The sequence below is a fragment of the Rattus rattus genome, chromosome 10 (assembly GCF_011064425.1).
Source record: "Rattus rattus isolate New Zealand chromosome 10, Rrattus_CSIRO_v1, whole genome shotgun sequence".
In the NCBI taxonomy this organism is placed as follows: domain Eukaryota; kingdom Metazoa; phylum Chordata; class Mammalia; order Rodentia; family Muridae; genus Rattus; species Rattus rattus.
The window spans coordinates 39,527,499-39,545,283 of NC_046163.1; the positions used below are offsets into that span (position 1 = coordinate 39,527,499).

At 41.4% G+C, this 17,785-nt stretch overlaps 1 protein-coding gene across 5 annotated transcripts in view; it reads right to left on the bottom strand.

Moving 5' to 3' along the window:
* Nucleotides 1-17,785, bottom strand: part of Rabgap1l (RAB GTPase activating protein 1 like) — a 558,252-nt gene that overhangs the window by 14,248 nt on the left and 526,219 nt on the right. For 4 of the 5 annotated variants that reach the window (XM_032915702.1, XM_032915703.1, XM_032915704.1 and 1 more), the window contains 2 exons: nt 14,828-14,920; nt 5,472-5,582 (listed from right to left, as the gene is read on the bottom strand). In XM_032915702.1, the coding sequence (XP_032771593.1) occupies nt 5,472-5,582; nt 14,828-14,920 (204 nt within the window). Of the gene's footprint in view, nt 1-5,471; nt 5,583-13,603; nt 14,635-14,827; nt 14,921-17,785 lie in introns of those variants that run through there. The other variant, XM_032915701.1, reaches the window with a different exon arrangement.

Sequence of the window (17,785 nt, forward strand, 5' to 3'; positions counted from 1 at the left end):
TACAAGACAGGAAAGGGGACTACAATATCTTCTTAATCACAGCCAGATTGAAGGTTTGAGTGAACGGGGATGAGGATCTACACAAATGATTTCTGATGGAACCCATCAGCCAGTTGTTTGATTTAGAACAAAACAAAGCAATGTGCCTCTCTGGATCTGTAGCTTCTGGCCTGTAGTCAGAAGGAAATCAAACATATCCTCCATGAGACAATACTGATTTATCTTTTCTTTCTTGTTCCTTGAGGTCAGGGAACAGTGGGGAGGGCCCAGACACACTGAGAGGAAGATGCTTCTTTGATCAGTCTGATTGCTGAGATCCTCTCTATAAGGAGTCTAAGGGTGAGTCATGTTGAAGTGCCTTTGTGGCCTAGGGCATTCAGGATGCTGCACTACAGCAAGGACAGGGAATTACTTATTCTGAAAACTACCTCCTCAGCACTTACTTACTTCACACACAGCCTCACATACGCCACCGTGGTGTTTGTTAACGTTTGCTGTTTGGATTAAAGGACTAGATTCTGATATACTGAAAGCAAAGGTCCTGGGCAAACAGGAGGAGCAAGCCCAGCCAGTCTGTTAACTCCTGGGCTGATGCACTTCCCTGAAGACCAGCAAGCCAAAGGCTGCGTGACAAGGAAAAACCTCCTGTTGGGGCAGAAACTGAGAAATCAGAAGTTAGGAGGTATGCATGAAATAACAGTTTTTATTCCTCTTCTATATAATTAGCTACAAAATAAAGGTCCTAGGATATCATTTCTAAAAGGCAGAGGGAGGCATAGAGATAACAAACAGGAAGTAAATAAATAAAGGGCTGTGTGCGCGTGTGAGCACATGTGTGCATGCGTATGATGTATTGAGGACAAAAGGTTAATTAATGCCTTGTCTCTTCCTCAGAGCTCACCAATTGGGCTAGGATGAATGCCTAAGAGATTCCACTGACCTGCCTGCCTCCTCTCCCCCAGTGCTGGGTTCAGACACACAGACACACAGACACACACATACACACACACACACACACACACACACACACACACACACACACTCTCATCTTCAGCTTTTGCAATGTGTACTGGTGATTTGAACTCATGCTTGCATAGCAAACACTGAAGGAAAGGATACAGTATCCACATGAAGTACAGAGGTATGCAATAATCAGTTTCTTTCCGGAAAACTCATAATAGCAATCATTTCAGACTAATCCACAAAAGGGATTCTCTTGTAGGTAAGATGACTTTTGAAGTAATATTCGTTTGTTTACAAAGTCATGTGTTCTTATATAGAATGCATATTGTTTTTCTAGCCTCCTTATCTAAAATATTATTCCAAAAACATATTTTACATAAGTATTAACTGTTGTTTTAAAAACAAAAATCACAGCCATTCGATTTTACTAATGATGGCTCAGGAGCCAGTGCTGGGGTGAAAACCTGCTAGCTCAGAGAGGCAGAGAAAGCACCCAGCTGCCCTTCCTATTCCATAAATGTCCCAGAAGGCAAAGGCCTTCCTCCTTCCCCCTTTTGTCCTAAATACCCTTGACTCAGAGACCCTTCTTTCTCTCTTCTGGGTTTCCTTATGGTCACTCTCTCTCAAATGGTTGCTCGCTCTGCGTCCTGACCTATAGTTGACTTTATTTAGCTTTTGTTAACAGTAAGCTCTTGGGCTAAAGGTGTGTGCTAGGGCTGAGCCACACCTCAACCACCTGTTTACAATGAACAGAAAGCTCTTGGGCTAAAGGTGTGTGCTAGGGCCGGGCTTCAACAGAACAAGGTTTTTCCAGTTCACAATCTTGGGGTTCACAATGTGATCAAATATCCTGCAATAACTATTACTCTCTTATAATTCTAGATATCACATCATGTCTACATTTTATTTCTTATAGGTAGCACTGTAGTAAACAAACTTTCATGTTCATTTTTAAATAAAATCTCTGCTTTTAAAGAATAACTTCCCATATTATAGTACAGCAGTTGTCTCACTTCTGAAATGAGGGCTCTAAAAAAATCCTTGCCTCAAAAGTTGAATTTGTGACGAGCAGAAATAACACCTGTACAAGAGTAAAGGTATGTATGGGGTTTCCAGACACAAAGACAAAACGTGAAGCCTCACCGCAGTGGTCCAGTGAGTGAGAACTCTAAAAAGGCCTGAGGCCCGGGGTGAAAGAGTGTGCAGTTAAAACCTCAGCAAAGCCCGGCATGGCGGCACACCCAGTTAAGTCCAGCACCTGGGAGGCAGAGGCAGGCAGATCTCTGAGTGTGAGGTCAGCTTGATCTACAAAGTGACAGCCAGGGCTCCATGGAGAACCTTATCTCAAGAAATAAAATAAAAATAAAATTTTTAAAAAATGTCTGTTTCTGAGGGAAAAATAGTGAACTTTGTACCAAAATTCATTAAAAAAGAAAATGAAACACCAATAAAAAGAGTGGAGAATCGGGAAAAAGACACTCGCAAAAAGCTGGAACAGATCCAGCAAAAGGACAGCTGTGCAAATCAGCGAGGCTGGTGAATAACCTGAGTCAGCGGCCTCAGAGTCAGACTGAAGGGACGGAACTAGGGCCCTTTCTCCAGGCATCGGGGGCCCCTGGTGCCTGGAAGGTTTAGTTCATGTACCTAGGACTAGGCTCAGGACTGTTCTCTATCCCCACGAGAAAGCAATTACAGCCACTGCAAGAGCACACAGACATAGGAGGCAACATACAGAGGTTCATGGCCAGGCAAAGAAAAGATGCCAAGTGGAGCTCAGAAAGAGGCTCCAGCAGACTGAGGGACAGAGGAAAGGACTCACTGGCCATCTGTTTCGTTAGAGCACCGCTGACTTGTGCATCTTTGTTACTACTAAACTGGTAATCTTTGCTTTAGAAGCAGGTAGAGTCGCACGGATGTCTAGTTACTTTGCTACTTGACTGGTGGGCACGGTAGGACAGCTTTTGCTTTTACACTGAGTGATCAGGCGTGGCAAAATCTCAGAGGTTTGAAATGAATGTCCCTACTACTGATACATTACGAAGTATTTGCTTCATGGGATTATCAATACGATTAAAGAAGAGAACACTTCTAAGTCTTTATGCAACTGCTTACTTAGCACACAGAGTAATCACTAAAAACGTATTTGTTTAAACATTCTCTAGGCTTAATACAAATGACCATATAATGTTCAGTTTCTTCTTAGCTCATCTCAATCTCCTGTGAGCACAAACCTTCAACTTTTTTCCCCGCTTACTTAATCATCTTAAGACGATTAATAGGGAATAAATGATCAAAATGGTAGAATTAGGGGTCCACACACCTGGAAAGCAAGTAAGGACTCGACTTTCCATGTAGCCCAGGCAGAACTAGCCCTGAGTGAAGGGGGGGCCTTCGTCAGTGCCCGCTGTTTGCCACGTGCTTCTTTTATGACTTCTATCAACTTCTACTGGACCACGATGAATAGAATTTATAGTTAAAGGGACTGAATGGCTTCTTTTTCTACCTTCTACTCCCTGTGCTCAAGCAGCCTGTGTTTGTTTGTTTGTTTGTTTTCATTTTCAAAGTCAGTTTAGGGGTTGGGAATGTGGTTCTGTGGTAAAGTAATTGCCTAGCACACCTGAGTTCTGGAGTTCACTCTCCAGCCCTGGGCAGAAAAAAAAAATCAGATTTAATGCTGGTCCCCACAGCTTTATCCTGCCCTGTTATTATTATTTTCCACAGTATTTACGTCTCCATTTAAAAACTTTTGAGTTGGGGCTGGAGAGATATGTATTTGGAGGACATACTGCTTTTGCAAGGATCCACGTTCAGTTCCCAGCACCCACATGGCAGCTCACCAAGGTCCCTAACTACAGATTTAGGGGATCCAACTCCCTCCTTTGGCCTCCTCAAATACCAGGCACAATCTTACAAATACATTAAAAAGAAATGAAGTCCCATAATTAGCTGCTTAAATTGGGAAATGGGAAAGTTGGAGCAGAGACCATTTTAGGCCCTCCTTCAATTTTAAGCAGATGACAGTACTAATGAATTTGCATTTAACCTATAAGAATCCAGTCAGCACACAAGCAACAATGATTTACTCTCTGAGACTCATCTCAGGTTTTCTGACCTTGGCCTATCTAGTATGAGTATTTTCACTTTAGGAAGCAGACAGCAGTGGAAATTTAAAACTGTACATGACCACTTCCACATGAGCTTAGCACTCATCTCTGAAAATGCTTGCAAAAGAAAACAGAAAGTCCAGAGACTGTGAGGAACAAGGAAAGCAAGCAGAGGGTTTCCTGGAGACAGCTACCAGGTAATGAATACACACTACTTGTCTTAGGCTATTGGAGCTGTCATAAAACACAGTGACCAGATGAAGCTTAGGGAGGAAAGGTTTACTTCAGCTTACACCTTCAGGAAGCCGTCCATCACTGAGGAAAGTCAGGTCAGGAGCTATTAGGGAAGAGCTACTGACTTGCTAAACCTGCTTTCTTATACAACTCCAGAACACCTGCCCAGTGAGCTGTACCCACCCCACCCCACCCCCACATCCACCAAGAAAATGTGAAATAAGCTTGGTTCCAGTCAATCTGTGGTGGACATTTTCTTAACTGAGGTCCCCTCTTCCTAAATGACTCTGGCTTGTGTCAGGTTGACACAAAACTAGCCAGCACAGAACTGAAGGGTTTCTGAATTCCTGTGTCATCCCTAGGAGGGAGACAGTGTTTATACCTATTGACTGATGAAGGGCTGCCCAGGGTGTACTGGTAAGACTTCACCAGGGCAGTCCGGCTTTCGCACTGTTCAACAGTGCCTTCTGTTTTCTTCCTTGTTTTGTTTAATGAGACAGGCTCTTAGGTAGCTCAGGGTAACCTTGGGGCTCAACTCCCAATCTTCCTGCCCCAGCCTCCTGATTGCTAGGATTAAAGATGTGTACCTACCCACACACCCGGTCCTACCCTTCATCCATGATTGTCTTTATACACAGCTCTCATGTCACAGATGAGGACTATGACTGTAACAGGAAGGTGCCTCTGAGTGTCAAAGTGGCATTCGTATGCTCTTGCTGACTAATCTTTTTAGGTAATTAGGCTGGCAGCTCTTGGTGTAGGAAAAGTACCGACAACGGATTTTTAAAAGTATGTCACACACGTTGTTTGGAACCAATCCAAACCTTTCTTTAAGACTTGCATTTTCCACTCTGTAATTAGTACAAGCTGTCCCCTCCCACCTGCCACCCACCCAGCCACCTCTCCAGCAGCTCACTCAGAGAAACAGAGAAAGCACACGGAAGCATGTGGGAGGAAGAGGCGGGTAGATCTCTGGGACTTCTGGGCCAGCCTGGTCTACATAGTGAGTTCCAGGACAGCCAGAACTACATAGTGAGACCTGCTCAAAACACTAAACAAAACCAAAACCGAAACCAATAAACCAAGACAAAAGAATAGAGCTAGCACCACAGCCCTCACCCCGGAAGAAGCTGTTGTGGTACCATTCTGTACAGGGACGGACAAACTTACCTGATCCAAGTCATTCCGAAGAGCAATTTTGCTTGTCACTAGTTCATGGGCAAGGTCATCATTTTCTTGTTCCAACCTCATGCTGGCCTCCTGTAATCTTCGGTTCTCCCTCTGAAGAAAAAGAGCAAGAGGCAGAAGTCTGCATCAGTGCTAGAAGGGAAGGTAGGAGCAGAAGTGGCAGGGGAGAAACAAGCGACAGCAACAAGTGAACTCTCAAAGGCGTAGAAGGGCGGGCGCAGTGGCACGGGAAGCAGCTGCTGTCTGGGAAACAACAGTGAGTTTAGCCAGCGGTGCAGATGCAATTCTTTACCAGTGAAGCTTAACAAACATCCCCTAGACCCTCCAGACAGAACGTCGTTAGGTTAGACGCGCCACAGAGAGCAGAATTTCCAGATGTGCTCCCAGTTACGGGAGGTTTTCACATAGACCTAGAACACAGACACAAACAATTCTTGTTTGAAACATGCAGTTTGACCTCTAGAGAACGGTCTAGAGACACAGCAGGGATGATGCTGGTAATTTTTTTCAAATTGTTTCTCCAAGTTGAGGGACCAAATTAAGTAAAGCTGTTTAAAAACTAAACACAAAGTCAAATTATATAGGTTACAAAAATAAAAAAGAAAGAAGACATGTGAGTTTGTGATTCTGCTACTAGCTGATCGTTTTGGTCTTTCTTTAAGATATATTTACTTCTGTAAATATGTTTTTGTGTGGCCAAGAGCAATGGGCCCCGAAATGTATTTTCTAAATGTTTATTCCGTTTTATTCAAACTTCAGATGAAAAGATTTTGGGTAAAATACAATACTGTTTCCTGGCCCCACACTCTGAACTCTCAAGATTAAAAGTTATGATGAATGAACCAAGGGCTGATTCTCATGAAGCAAGGACATCTTTACTTGCCCGTGTGAACCCAGTGTGTGCCTGCTTTCAGAGCAGTGGTTTAGTGTTTTCTATTGCTACTGTTGATTGCAGGAGACTCAAAAGGGGGCTGACAGGAGAAGCTTCCTTGTAACAAGCTCTATTTTGTGACAGTGTTTTCTAAAAAAGTGGTAAACACAGGCAAAGCACTGGCAAACCACACAAGACAAATACATGTTCTGGAAGATGGAGGTCAGTGAATACAGGAGGTAGGGACTGATTTTACCTGCTGCAGAACAGCCTGGTATGAGTTTCACAGACAGAGACAGAAATTGCTAATAGCCCACTGTCATCTCCATTTTGAAGAAAGTCTCTAAACAGACTTAAGAGCCAGGCCCGAGGCTCCCATGGAGCCCAAGGACCCATAAACAGGGAAGGTCAGCACAGAAGTTAGAGGGGAGCCCTGCACTCTGACTATGTCTTTTCTTGTGGGAAAATGGACTGAGACAGTTGAGGGATATAAAAAACTTCTTGCAAAACAGATCTATTAATAAACAAAAGAGAAAATTCCAAATTACCCAAATACTTTTAAGAAAATTCATGGTAGAATTCCATATATAAAATCCCATTTTATAACCATATGAACAAGAGGTATTAGCTATAGACAGCGGGTTAGATTTGATATTATATTTCTCTTCTTAAAATGTTCTCATGTTTTCCACAATCAATATAATACAGTTACAATAGGATTTTTAAAACTTTTTGTTAAACCCCTTCAATTCAGAATTTTAATTCCACTAGAAGGGATAAAATACTAAAATGTGAAGAAGGAAAGAAGGAAAGAAAGTTAAGAAGGAAAGAAACTAAATAAGTAAGAAAGTAAGATGGAAAGAAAGATTGATTTCAGTCTACTGCTAAATAACGTCATTTTCTATACAGACCACACTGGACCTTTTATAGTGACCAGAACACAGCATTACACCTGAGAAAATCTTCTTTGATCATGTGTTCCTAAAAAGACAGTGCTCCCTGGATTGCTAGGGCAACATATTTGTTAAAAGTCTATGTTCCCACAGCCCTAACCTCCACTGAAGCACATGGGTAATATACAGAAACAAGGCCTTCGGAGGCTGAACCTTCGATGATGAAACCCGACTTCTACCAGGCGCTGCAGAGTTTGTATTTGGGAGACATCTATTACTTCTCCATAGAAATGGCTCTTGTGCTTGCAGAAAACTTAGATTTAAAAAAAAAAAACAAAAAAACACACGTTTCAGAAACCTCTTCAATCAATGACCTCCTTGCCAGGAAACAACAGTAAGCCAACATGATTTCAACATCGCATATTTTGCAAGGCAGACTGCTGGGGTGGAGAAGAAATTTTTCTCATTTCTTGATAAATCCCTGAGAGGCCAAGATAAGGCTCCTTTGCCACCGGTTCCTGGTGTCTGTGTCTATTGAGTCTGTGCTCACAGAACGTGAAGCTACAAAATGCTTCCTCAACTATTACTTACACCATATTAAAATGCTACCAGTTTTTCAGGTTCCTGCTACTGTGTGTAAAGCTGAGTTAACCCGCGGGTGGTCATATGATGTCCGTGGGAAAGTCACTCATTCAAGTATTTAAAGGAGTACCAGCGAGCAACTTCACCCCGGGTTAGAAGCACAGGTCGGATGGATTATGTGTTACAGAAGCAAACTGTGAGTGAGCACAGCTGAAATTCTGACAGGAGACTTCTCACTACCGATGAAACTTGAACCCTTGTCACAGACACACAGATAAAGGGGTGAGACCCAGGAGGACTTTGTGAAGGATTAAGCATCTGAGAGTCCCTAATGAGCAGACTGGCCTACGAGGCATGCCTATTAGCTTTTGCTTTAGCAAGCAGCTCCAGTTTGGTGTCTGCAAAGCAAGCAGTGCGAAGTGTCAGATGCCTGCTCTGCACTCACAGACAGGGATGGGGGGAGGCAAGCTGTGGGGTCAAAAATGCAGTATCATCCTCCAGCGGGCAACCCTGGGTGCTGAGGTCTCCTCATGCCATGCAGAGCACAACTACACGGCTCTGCTGCTGAGCTGACATCTCCTGGGATGAACGTGCCCGCCCCCAGATTAAAACACAGTGTCGTGCCTAGGTGTCCTTTCCAGTCTTCCCCGAGGAGCCCAAACTATTTTCAGAACTGACCACTTTGAAAAAAAAGTTTTCCTTCGCATTACGCCGGGGGACAAAGTTGGGTTTGATAGGCTTGCTTCATTTCAAACCACGCTTCTGCCTAAGGGAGAGACTATGAAGTCAGCTGGGTGACTTTAGCCAGTGGAGACACCCACACGGTGGATGTCAGTGAAGGCAGATGTGCCAACATCTCAGCCTGGAAACAAATCAGGCAGATGTCTCCCCTTGACTTTCAGAAAGGATTACGGGAGGCACAGGTTACATCACACTTCTGAAACCCACTCCATCTCTCACAGCTGATACTATTTGAACAAAAACATACAACTTTCCTCAGCCTCTCCCTCCTTCTTGCACAGGACTTGCATAGCTGGGGAAGTTTGGTTAGTAACTATTAGGAGGATGATACCATATTTTTTCAGAGCCAGACACAAATACAGACATACACAGATCGAAGAGAACCAACTTACCTCCTCAAAGGTCAAAGACCAACTACCGTTTTCAACCATAGGTACAAAGACAATTGAAAAAAAAAAAGGAATATCCAGTGAAATCGCACACCTACTAATACACTTAGGAAACAGCAGTAATAGAAACAGACACTTGTTAATAATCCGCTGTTTGTCCGGAATGTCACACAGTGAAGTTCTCTCTGCGACTGCCAACATTCAATGGAAGAGTATACTTGAGGCAGCCAGTGGGCAAGTCTCAACGCAGAAGACTCAGGCTTGAAAACTCCTCCCTTCCCACAGTCCTATTTGCAGTTTGCATGACTTATGAAAATGAAAATGCCGAGTGTGGAAATATTAGCGACTACAGATGACTTGTTGATTTTGTGTTAATGCTGGGGGCAGGGGTCTTCCTCATAGGACGAGATCAGAAGCCTTGCAGAATGTTTGTTTCTGAAACTGCTAAGCAGGGGAAGGCAAATGGAAAACTATGTTTATTTCTGGAGGCTGAAGTTTTGGTGAAGCCATCTAAAGGATGGCGAGGCGAAGACAGAGACATGCTAACCGGCAAGAAGAAGATGAACTCAGCTTTCAGGGAAAAAGTGACACAGAGGCAGTGGCTCTGCAAACCTCACACAGAGTTTTGGGTGTGTTGCCTGCTGCTATGGTGAGTTCTTGGCACATGTTTTTAAAAATATTTAAGGACAGGAGAAAACATTTCTCTCACAGACCCAACACAATTTTATTAGCAACAAAACCATCAACTTTTGCAGGCTGTCTTTTGGATGCTTCTTTTAAAAAGAGCTGATCGTCATCGTCAGGTTTCAGAAGGCAGTCTTTTGATCCACAAAGATCAATGGCTAGAGATGAAGTGCTCAGATATCGAGTTCACCTATAAATGACAATTTGAGAGAAACATCTGGACGATGTTTTCTTCCTGTCACATCACATTCACTTCATCTTTCTTATGGAAATTTAGACATTTAAAGTGTAAAACCAAAACCGAACTAACTACGGGTGGCAAAACACACTGCATTTCTTTACATATTGAAAACAGAATTCCAGCGACCTCAGGGGATGTTCCAGCAAAGGAGAGTAAACATGTCAGCACCACAGGTCACATTTCCATGCTGAGATGACAGTCACCGCACAGAAGAAGTCACTGGCAAACACAAACACAATACACCAGCCATCCAGATTTGGCCCACAGATTTCTGTGGCTTTCTATTCTAGTGCACAGATTCCCAGGTCAGCCTGTGTTAATGTGAGGCCATGTCTTCAAAAATAAAGTAAAAAACAAAAGAGTCAATAGTTACAGATGATATAGAAACATTATTGTCATATAGTTTTTCTAAACAATAACAGGAATAAAAAATTTCTAAGAAAAACAAAAAAAATTGGAAGATGGGGTAAATCAAGGTTAAACAGACTTAAAAATTCTCTTGTCCTTCCTGCTTTTAGAGCTGCACACGTGAGGTGTAACTCAGTCGGGGGCAGCACCATCAGAAGCCACCTGCTACTCCTGAGCTACACTCCTCACCAGCTACAGTGTAAGTGTTAGATGCTTTGGTAGGTTTGATTAGTGATGTGTAAAGTGTTCTAAAACAGATATACCTATTCACAAATGTATATTGGAGGGCATCTATTACTAGCCACATCCATAGCTCACAGTTCACCCCATTTGAACTCAATCAAAGTTACAAACCAAAATTCAGATAAAAATTATGTTGCATACATTTGATCAGGTTAAGGAGAGGATAAAAAAGGTTTAGAAATAATACTGTACACTTATCCTCCAGAAAGTCTCCTTTCTCCCTTTTGGAATCTTATGGAGTTAAGCAGAAAGAGACTCCATTAAAGGCTGTAAGCAGTTGTTTGAGGGTTCACTGGATCTCAATACAAATTTGATGCTAGATTAGGCAGTGTGTATGTGTGTGCTTAGTATACTGTGTGTGTGTGTGTGTGTACACACGTGTGTAGGAACTCCAAATATTCTACCTGAAAATTAATAATTAAGTCATTAATTATTACTTTGAATTTTGACAAAAATTGTACAAATATGACTTCTATATGAGTAGTGTATTTTGATACAAGTCAGTTGTGGCTCACGAAAGATATGATGGGAGGACTGGGGATGTATCTCAGTTGGCAGAGTGCTTACCCAGCATGCAAGAAGTCCTGGATTCTAAGTTCAGCTCCCAGCATCATGTGAATTGGACATGGCAGTTTATGCTTGTCTCGACACTCAGAAAGTAGAGGCAAGAGGTTCAGAAATCTGACATAATAATCTTCAGCTACACAGTGAGTTCAAACCCAGCCTAGGACATGGGAGACATTATCTCACAGAAAAGAAAGTAGGGCTGGAGAAATGGCTCAGCTGGTATTAAGTGCTTGCCATGGTAACCTCAAACCTGAATTTAAGTCTCCAGCACCTACATTAAGAGGAAGCAAGGGAGCAAACAACAACAGAGCAGTGGTGAGAGAGTTCACTGACCAGGCAAACCAGTGAGCTCCTGGTTCCATCTCAGAAACTGAGATAGAGAGTAACTGAGGAAGATACCAGACATTGACATTTGGCCTCCATGCCCATTTGCATACACTTGTAGACGTGTGTGTGTGTGTGTGTGTGTGTGTGTGTGTGTGTGTGTGTGTATGTGTGTGTGTGTGTCTCCACCCTTCTGGCTCAGCCTCTTGTGTGCTAGCATTACATGGTTCATCATCATGTCTGAAAAGACCATACTTAGTATTCAATTACACGAAACTATTCAGCCATCTCCACTACCCACTTGCTGAACATTTCACCATGCTTAGAATTTTAAATTTTAAATTTATACCAACACCATTCATTTTCTTTCTTTATGGTTTGAGACTGAACTGTTACATGTGAGTCCAGCAACATAAAATGACAATGTACTAGGCACAGAGAGCATGCTCAGATGGGAGGGCATGAAGTGGGAGGCTGCGGTGCATTGACCTATGATCCCACACACACTAGGCAAGTGCCTCACCCTGAGGTGTACCCCTAGGCCACTTGCTTAGATTTATACAGCAAAAAGTATGACTGGTGAGAGTAACAGATGCACGTCTAGATCTTCCGTGCCAATCTTTACTTTTCTGCAACCGCCCTTCTTCAGTAAGGTCAGGTACAGGAGAAATAAGAGCACCAAATTGGTACAGCTTTTGTATGACATTTCTGGGTTTTGTTTTTGTTGTTAAATATTCAAAGTCTTCCCAAAACTCTTGCCATATGGCAATCTGGGCTTGACATGACCACTTATGCAATATGGGTTCCAATGGGGAAGAAGGAATTGTTACTGAACAGGTGTGAGCTCTCAGTGTTTTCACAGTCTTCTTTCTCTGTGCAGCCTTAGCTGTCCTGGAACTCACCCTGAAGATAAGGCTGGCCCTGAACTCAGAGATCTGCCTGCCTCTGCCTCTGGAGCACTGGGATTAAAGATGTGTGCCACCACACCCAGCTGCCATGTATTTGTGTGTGATATGATGTGATGTGTGGGCACACATATGCCACAGTGTTAGTGTAAAAGTGTAAAAGTCAGATTTTCTCCTTCCACTGTGGGTCCAGGAAACTAAAGTCAGGGCATCATCTTGGAAACAAGTGCCTTTACCAGTCAGAGCTGTCTCTCCAGCCCTTCATTTACTTCTTAAACCACATTTTCGTGTATCTGAAGGATCAAAAATCTGCTGATGGCCTAAATTACTACCCTGAAATGTAATTATAACTTGAAGACTATGAGTTTGCCAAGTAGATCACTGGAACTGATACCTATACATTATTTAAAGTTACAGAAATATTAATTACAGAATATATTAGAAAACTATAACCATACAAAAGAAATAGTGATAAATGGCGTGTGATGTGCAGACAAAAGCTACAACAGCATGGCAATGGTGGCCCAAGTCTGGATGAAGGTCAGCCTGGAATACAGAGCAAGACCCTGTCAATATAGAACCAAATCAAACCGAACAGAACCCGGCAATCCTAGAACTTAATCTTACAGTTTGTAAGTGATGTTTATACATGCTTGCTTCAACAGAAGAAGGATGTAAGACAGTTATAGTTCAGTTGTATTATAGCTTCTTTAGGCTCCCTGAGATATTTGTTGTTGTTTTATCTTGTGTTTTCAGATGGGGTCTCACTATGCTCCTGGTTTTAAACTCCTGGATACGAATGATCCTCCTGCCCCATCACAGAGAATGTCATAGAAACAGTTTCTGTCTATTTAATTATGTAAGTTTGGGCTAGAGTTTCCTTCTCTTATTTTAAAGTACTTTATTCATAGTTGTGGTAGCATTCTGAAAATTAGAATGAACAAACAATAAAAGGACTTTTACTTTGAATCTTTCTACAGCATAGGTCTGCCATTAAAACTGACTAACTGAGAAGACAAATAGTAGATAGGCATCCAACCTTCTCTATGAGCCATAATCTGGAAATAGTCATTGATCATAACCATATGTGGAGGTATTTTCATTTCTCAAGCCAGGTCTACAGAAGGGAAAGAAATATATGATTGATGATAAGATCATAGGGTAGTAATGGTTCTGAGAACATGAACATGATCTGTGGAGGACTGGAGAGCCAGAGCCAAGCAAGGCAATATCATTCTAGTCATGCTTGAATGGTTTGTGGTAGTAGACTTTAAAAACTAATAGCCATTTATTAAACACCAATTATGTTTTGAGTACTTAACATATGACAGCCTTCAATCTCACACTAACCCATCACAAATCATATTTGCCCATGTATTTTACAGACAAGGAAAGGTTCAATGGCAGCTCAAAATGCTGATCAAGTAACAGACGTACCAAAGTTCTCATCTACCACTCCAAATCCTGGCCTTTCCAGAGAGCCAGCATTTATCTCAAGTTTATTTGGCTATGAAACCCAAGATCCTGTCCACCATCTTCCTTTATGAGCACGAGCACTCCCTGCTATTGTGTTTAGCAATAAAACCAAGATGCACAGTGTGACCACTGCCAACATATGCCTTTCCAAGCACAGAGCCAACTCTGTTATGGAAGTAAAAGCCATCTCAGTGTGGGTTGCTCCATTAAGAATGCCGCCATACTTTCCTGGAAGGATATTTTGGCATTGTTTGGATATTAATGTAGTGAGAAGGAACTCTGACCAATCTGTATTAGTCTAAAGAATTAAAACAGGTGAAAGGAGACAATAACATTTCAGAAGGGAAAAAAATTCAAATCAGTTCCTAATACTACATGCATAGTCAATGCTGTCAATTACCACTAAAAACATTTAACTTTGTGAAGAGACAATTTTTTAAACACTTCAACTAGTGAAGAAGTGAATGAAAAAACTGCATGCAAATGTCACTGATGTTTGTGGAAATCAAACATTGCAACAAACACATTACTGTGCTTGATACACCTTTGGTTTTTATTTCTTCTAAATTTGTGTTTTAACATGTGCTGTATATAGTCAGGGACAAGTTTGCGATGTCCTTGAGAGGGTCTTGGAACAGTCACATCTAAAAAAGTCTCTGTGGAAGTGATTGTGCACTGCTAAAACAGCACTTTTGCCATTTTCTGGTTTATTTTCCTCATTTTTGAAAGCAGAAAGCCACTTTCTTTTTCCCTTTCTTTCAGCTTCTCATGAAGATTCCCAGTATAAATTCAACAGCTGGAGTGACCTATAAATATACAAACTGAAAGAAAAGAAATATTACAGTTGAATACTTGACTTTTGACTGACTCAGTCAAAAACGAAGACACACACAGTCAGCTTGTCGATGTCTGAAGAGTTCAGAGTCGAGCAGAGGAAGCTGAACTCACCACAACTGCTCAATTAGGATGAGTAAAGTCCTTTTTGCCCCACTAAGTACCAAATGGACCCCATACCTTGTATCTATCCATTGGGTCCTCCTGCTGTAGCTGGTTCTCCCGCATTGCCTGATATTCTTTTTCATATTTCTTCAACTTTTTGGTTGGTACCTGCAGTGTTTGGAAAAGAACATGTTAGATAAGAACCTTATTTTGCTTTCTGAAAACACACTTTTAAAATGTCTTCCAATTATTTTTCTTGTATTCTAAAGCAGCATTTCCAACTCGAAGGTGAAAAGCAGGTTCTAGAACAGTCTGGTGGGCTTTCCTGGGAAGGCCAGGCCAGCACACACTGCAGCTTTGTGAGCTGTGCAGCTGAGGTTAGAACAGTCCACTTGCTGTGACAAAAGGAGCTTGTGGTCAGTACATAAGCAAAGGTCTATGGCTCTGTCCCAGGGCTACAAAAAGTCACAGTTTATCTGTGTACTACCACACTGCTGATGTCACAGCACTTTGCGAATAAATTTAATATTATTCATTTTAGGTATTGTTATATATAATTTATTCTACCATACTGAGAAACAAAAACTTTATAAATAATAAAAAATTGAGTAACACTATCATAAAATAAAAAGACTACAAAGTCTGACACTGAACCCTGAAGATGTGAGATGATTACACCAAATAAAACAGTAAAATTAAATTCATCTGTTTTCTGCTAAAATTATGTCGTCTTCAAAAGACAGCTGTTAAGCTGTATGTGGTTGCAGAGGCAGGTGGAACTCTGAGAGTCTGAGAACAGCTTGGTCTGACAGGTTTGAGGCCAGCCAGGGCTAGAGTGAGAGCCTATTATAAAATAAAACAAAAAAAGATGGTTGCTCATTTTTCTCTAAAGATCACAATCTTTCAATATTAGAATTCTAAGAATCAGCATATAATATAGCTCACAGAATTTTTCAGTAAACAAACCAGTGCTGAACTATCTATGAATTATAATACTTCAACAACTAGACACTTAGTTGTCTGGTACAGTTTATCCACTTATAAATCTCTACCTGGTAAAGGTTATTAGGAGAATTAAATTATAAAATAGATAATGCATCTAAAACACTGCTTGGTCAGTAGAAATTTTTAATAAAAACTTACTCAGTAAAAATTAATGTATGGACTCTATTCTGTTCCATGTGATAGATCAAGTCTATTTTCATCATTGTATAGTAAAGATTACCTATTTTTTTAGTGGTACTGGGTTACATGTGCTAGGAGTGTTCCACCAGTGACCTATATCTAAGCCTTATAGAATTCTTCAAACATCATAATTCCCTTAATTCTAAATCTTAAGGAGACTTGAAGAAAAGGTTATTCTGGGTTGTTTTAAAGGCTGTAAGCATGCAGATAAGTCTATCCCTTTGTAGACACCATACTTATGAAAGGCTTGGGCTTATCCTAAGACTCAAGGTGCTTCCTATTAAGTTCACCATACAACATTTAGAAAATAGAAGGGCTAAAGAAAACTCACATGAAAATAGGCTTTTCTGGAGCGAGGCTAATGTCAATTTCCCACAGTCGGGCCAGGTTTGTTAAGTAAACAGAGGCAGACTTTGCTCTTTCTTCCTCATTACCCTGGCACTCACCAGCAAGAACACGGCAATGCACTGCAGAGATCTGCTTGGGACCACAACTAGGAATTTCCACAAACATGGTCCGAATCTGATACACACAGCAAACTATTCAATAACCCCATTATAGGAACGTTCACCTGGCTCATGGGGAAATCCCTTCCAGTCAATCAAGGAAGGATATCCTCCAGGGTGTGACTGAACTGCAAAGCCACTGCTGAATCTTGTCATGAGACTTAGCCCATCAACAGTGACTTTCCCTAGCACACTGTGACCAACTAGACTGAACAGAAAGCAAAGTGCCATCTGTCTGTCATAGAAAACATTTCTTCTTCATTTTGATGCCCCCCCCAACATGTTTTCCTTTTGGTTTTCTATATGCTAATCATTCATTCAGAAAATTGAAAACAGATTCTGAAGACCAAGTAACATATCACTGGTGCTGAGACTGCCCTGAGCTATGGAAAAGCAGGGGGAAAAATCCGGTTTTCAGCAGTGAACCTAGAATACAGGGAATGGGGGAAAAGGCAGGAAGAGAACTATGAAGGGAAGTAGAATCCAGCAGCATTCTTGGTGGATCAGAAGTCTTTCATGTTTTGCAGTTGGACTACTATACCACCAGGGACTAGGTGAAGCATCAGCCCCATGTGAACGCATTTTATATACAGTTCTACAGTTGACCCATTAACCATAACTTATAGCAAGCTTATTCATTGAAAACTCTTCAGGCTATTAACATGTATTTGACATGGAAAACTGAAGCTTACTGTTTATATGAAGAGTTTCATTTTAATGTGGAAAAAAGTCAAAAGGCATTTAATATATAATTTCAAATATAATATATTTTTAAACTGCACTAAACACCCTCAGGAAGTGAATCCTTTCCCCATCTGGCTCAGACACTAACATGTTTGGCTTCATTTTCTTCAGGGAAACAGAACAGGTTCCCAGAGCAATGTGTTGCTAGGAAACCTTTGAAGCTTATTTATCTTGTGCTGTGGGGCGATACCAAACATCCACCTGTAATTGGCACAATGCAAAGGGGGGTGGGGACGAATGGGAAAGAGTCAGCAGGGCTCATGTGAGGCTCTTGGGATATGTGAGGTAATCAAGAGAATAGAGTCTTCGCATTCTCATGTTACACTTCAAGAATACATCATACAATTATGTTGTTTAGGAAATAGAATATGGAAATTTGCAAATTTTAGCTCTTCAGTATGTAGTTTTCATTAAAAGAACAAAAGGTCAATTAAATAAAATTAAAAGAATCTATTGTCTCAACCATATGTTTCTCCCCTTAAGTAAAATGGATTAATGGAGGTCCTCACTTGAAGAATGTATTTATTAAGAACCTCCTTTCAGCCTCCTTTCGGGGCTGAATGGTTGTGGTGTGTGTTCCTTCACTGCCTTTCCAGAA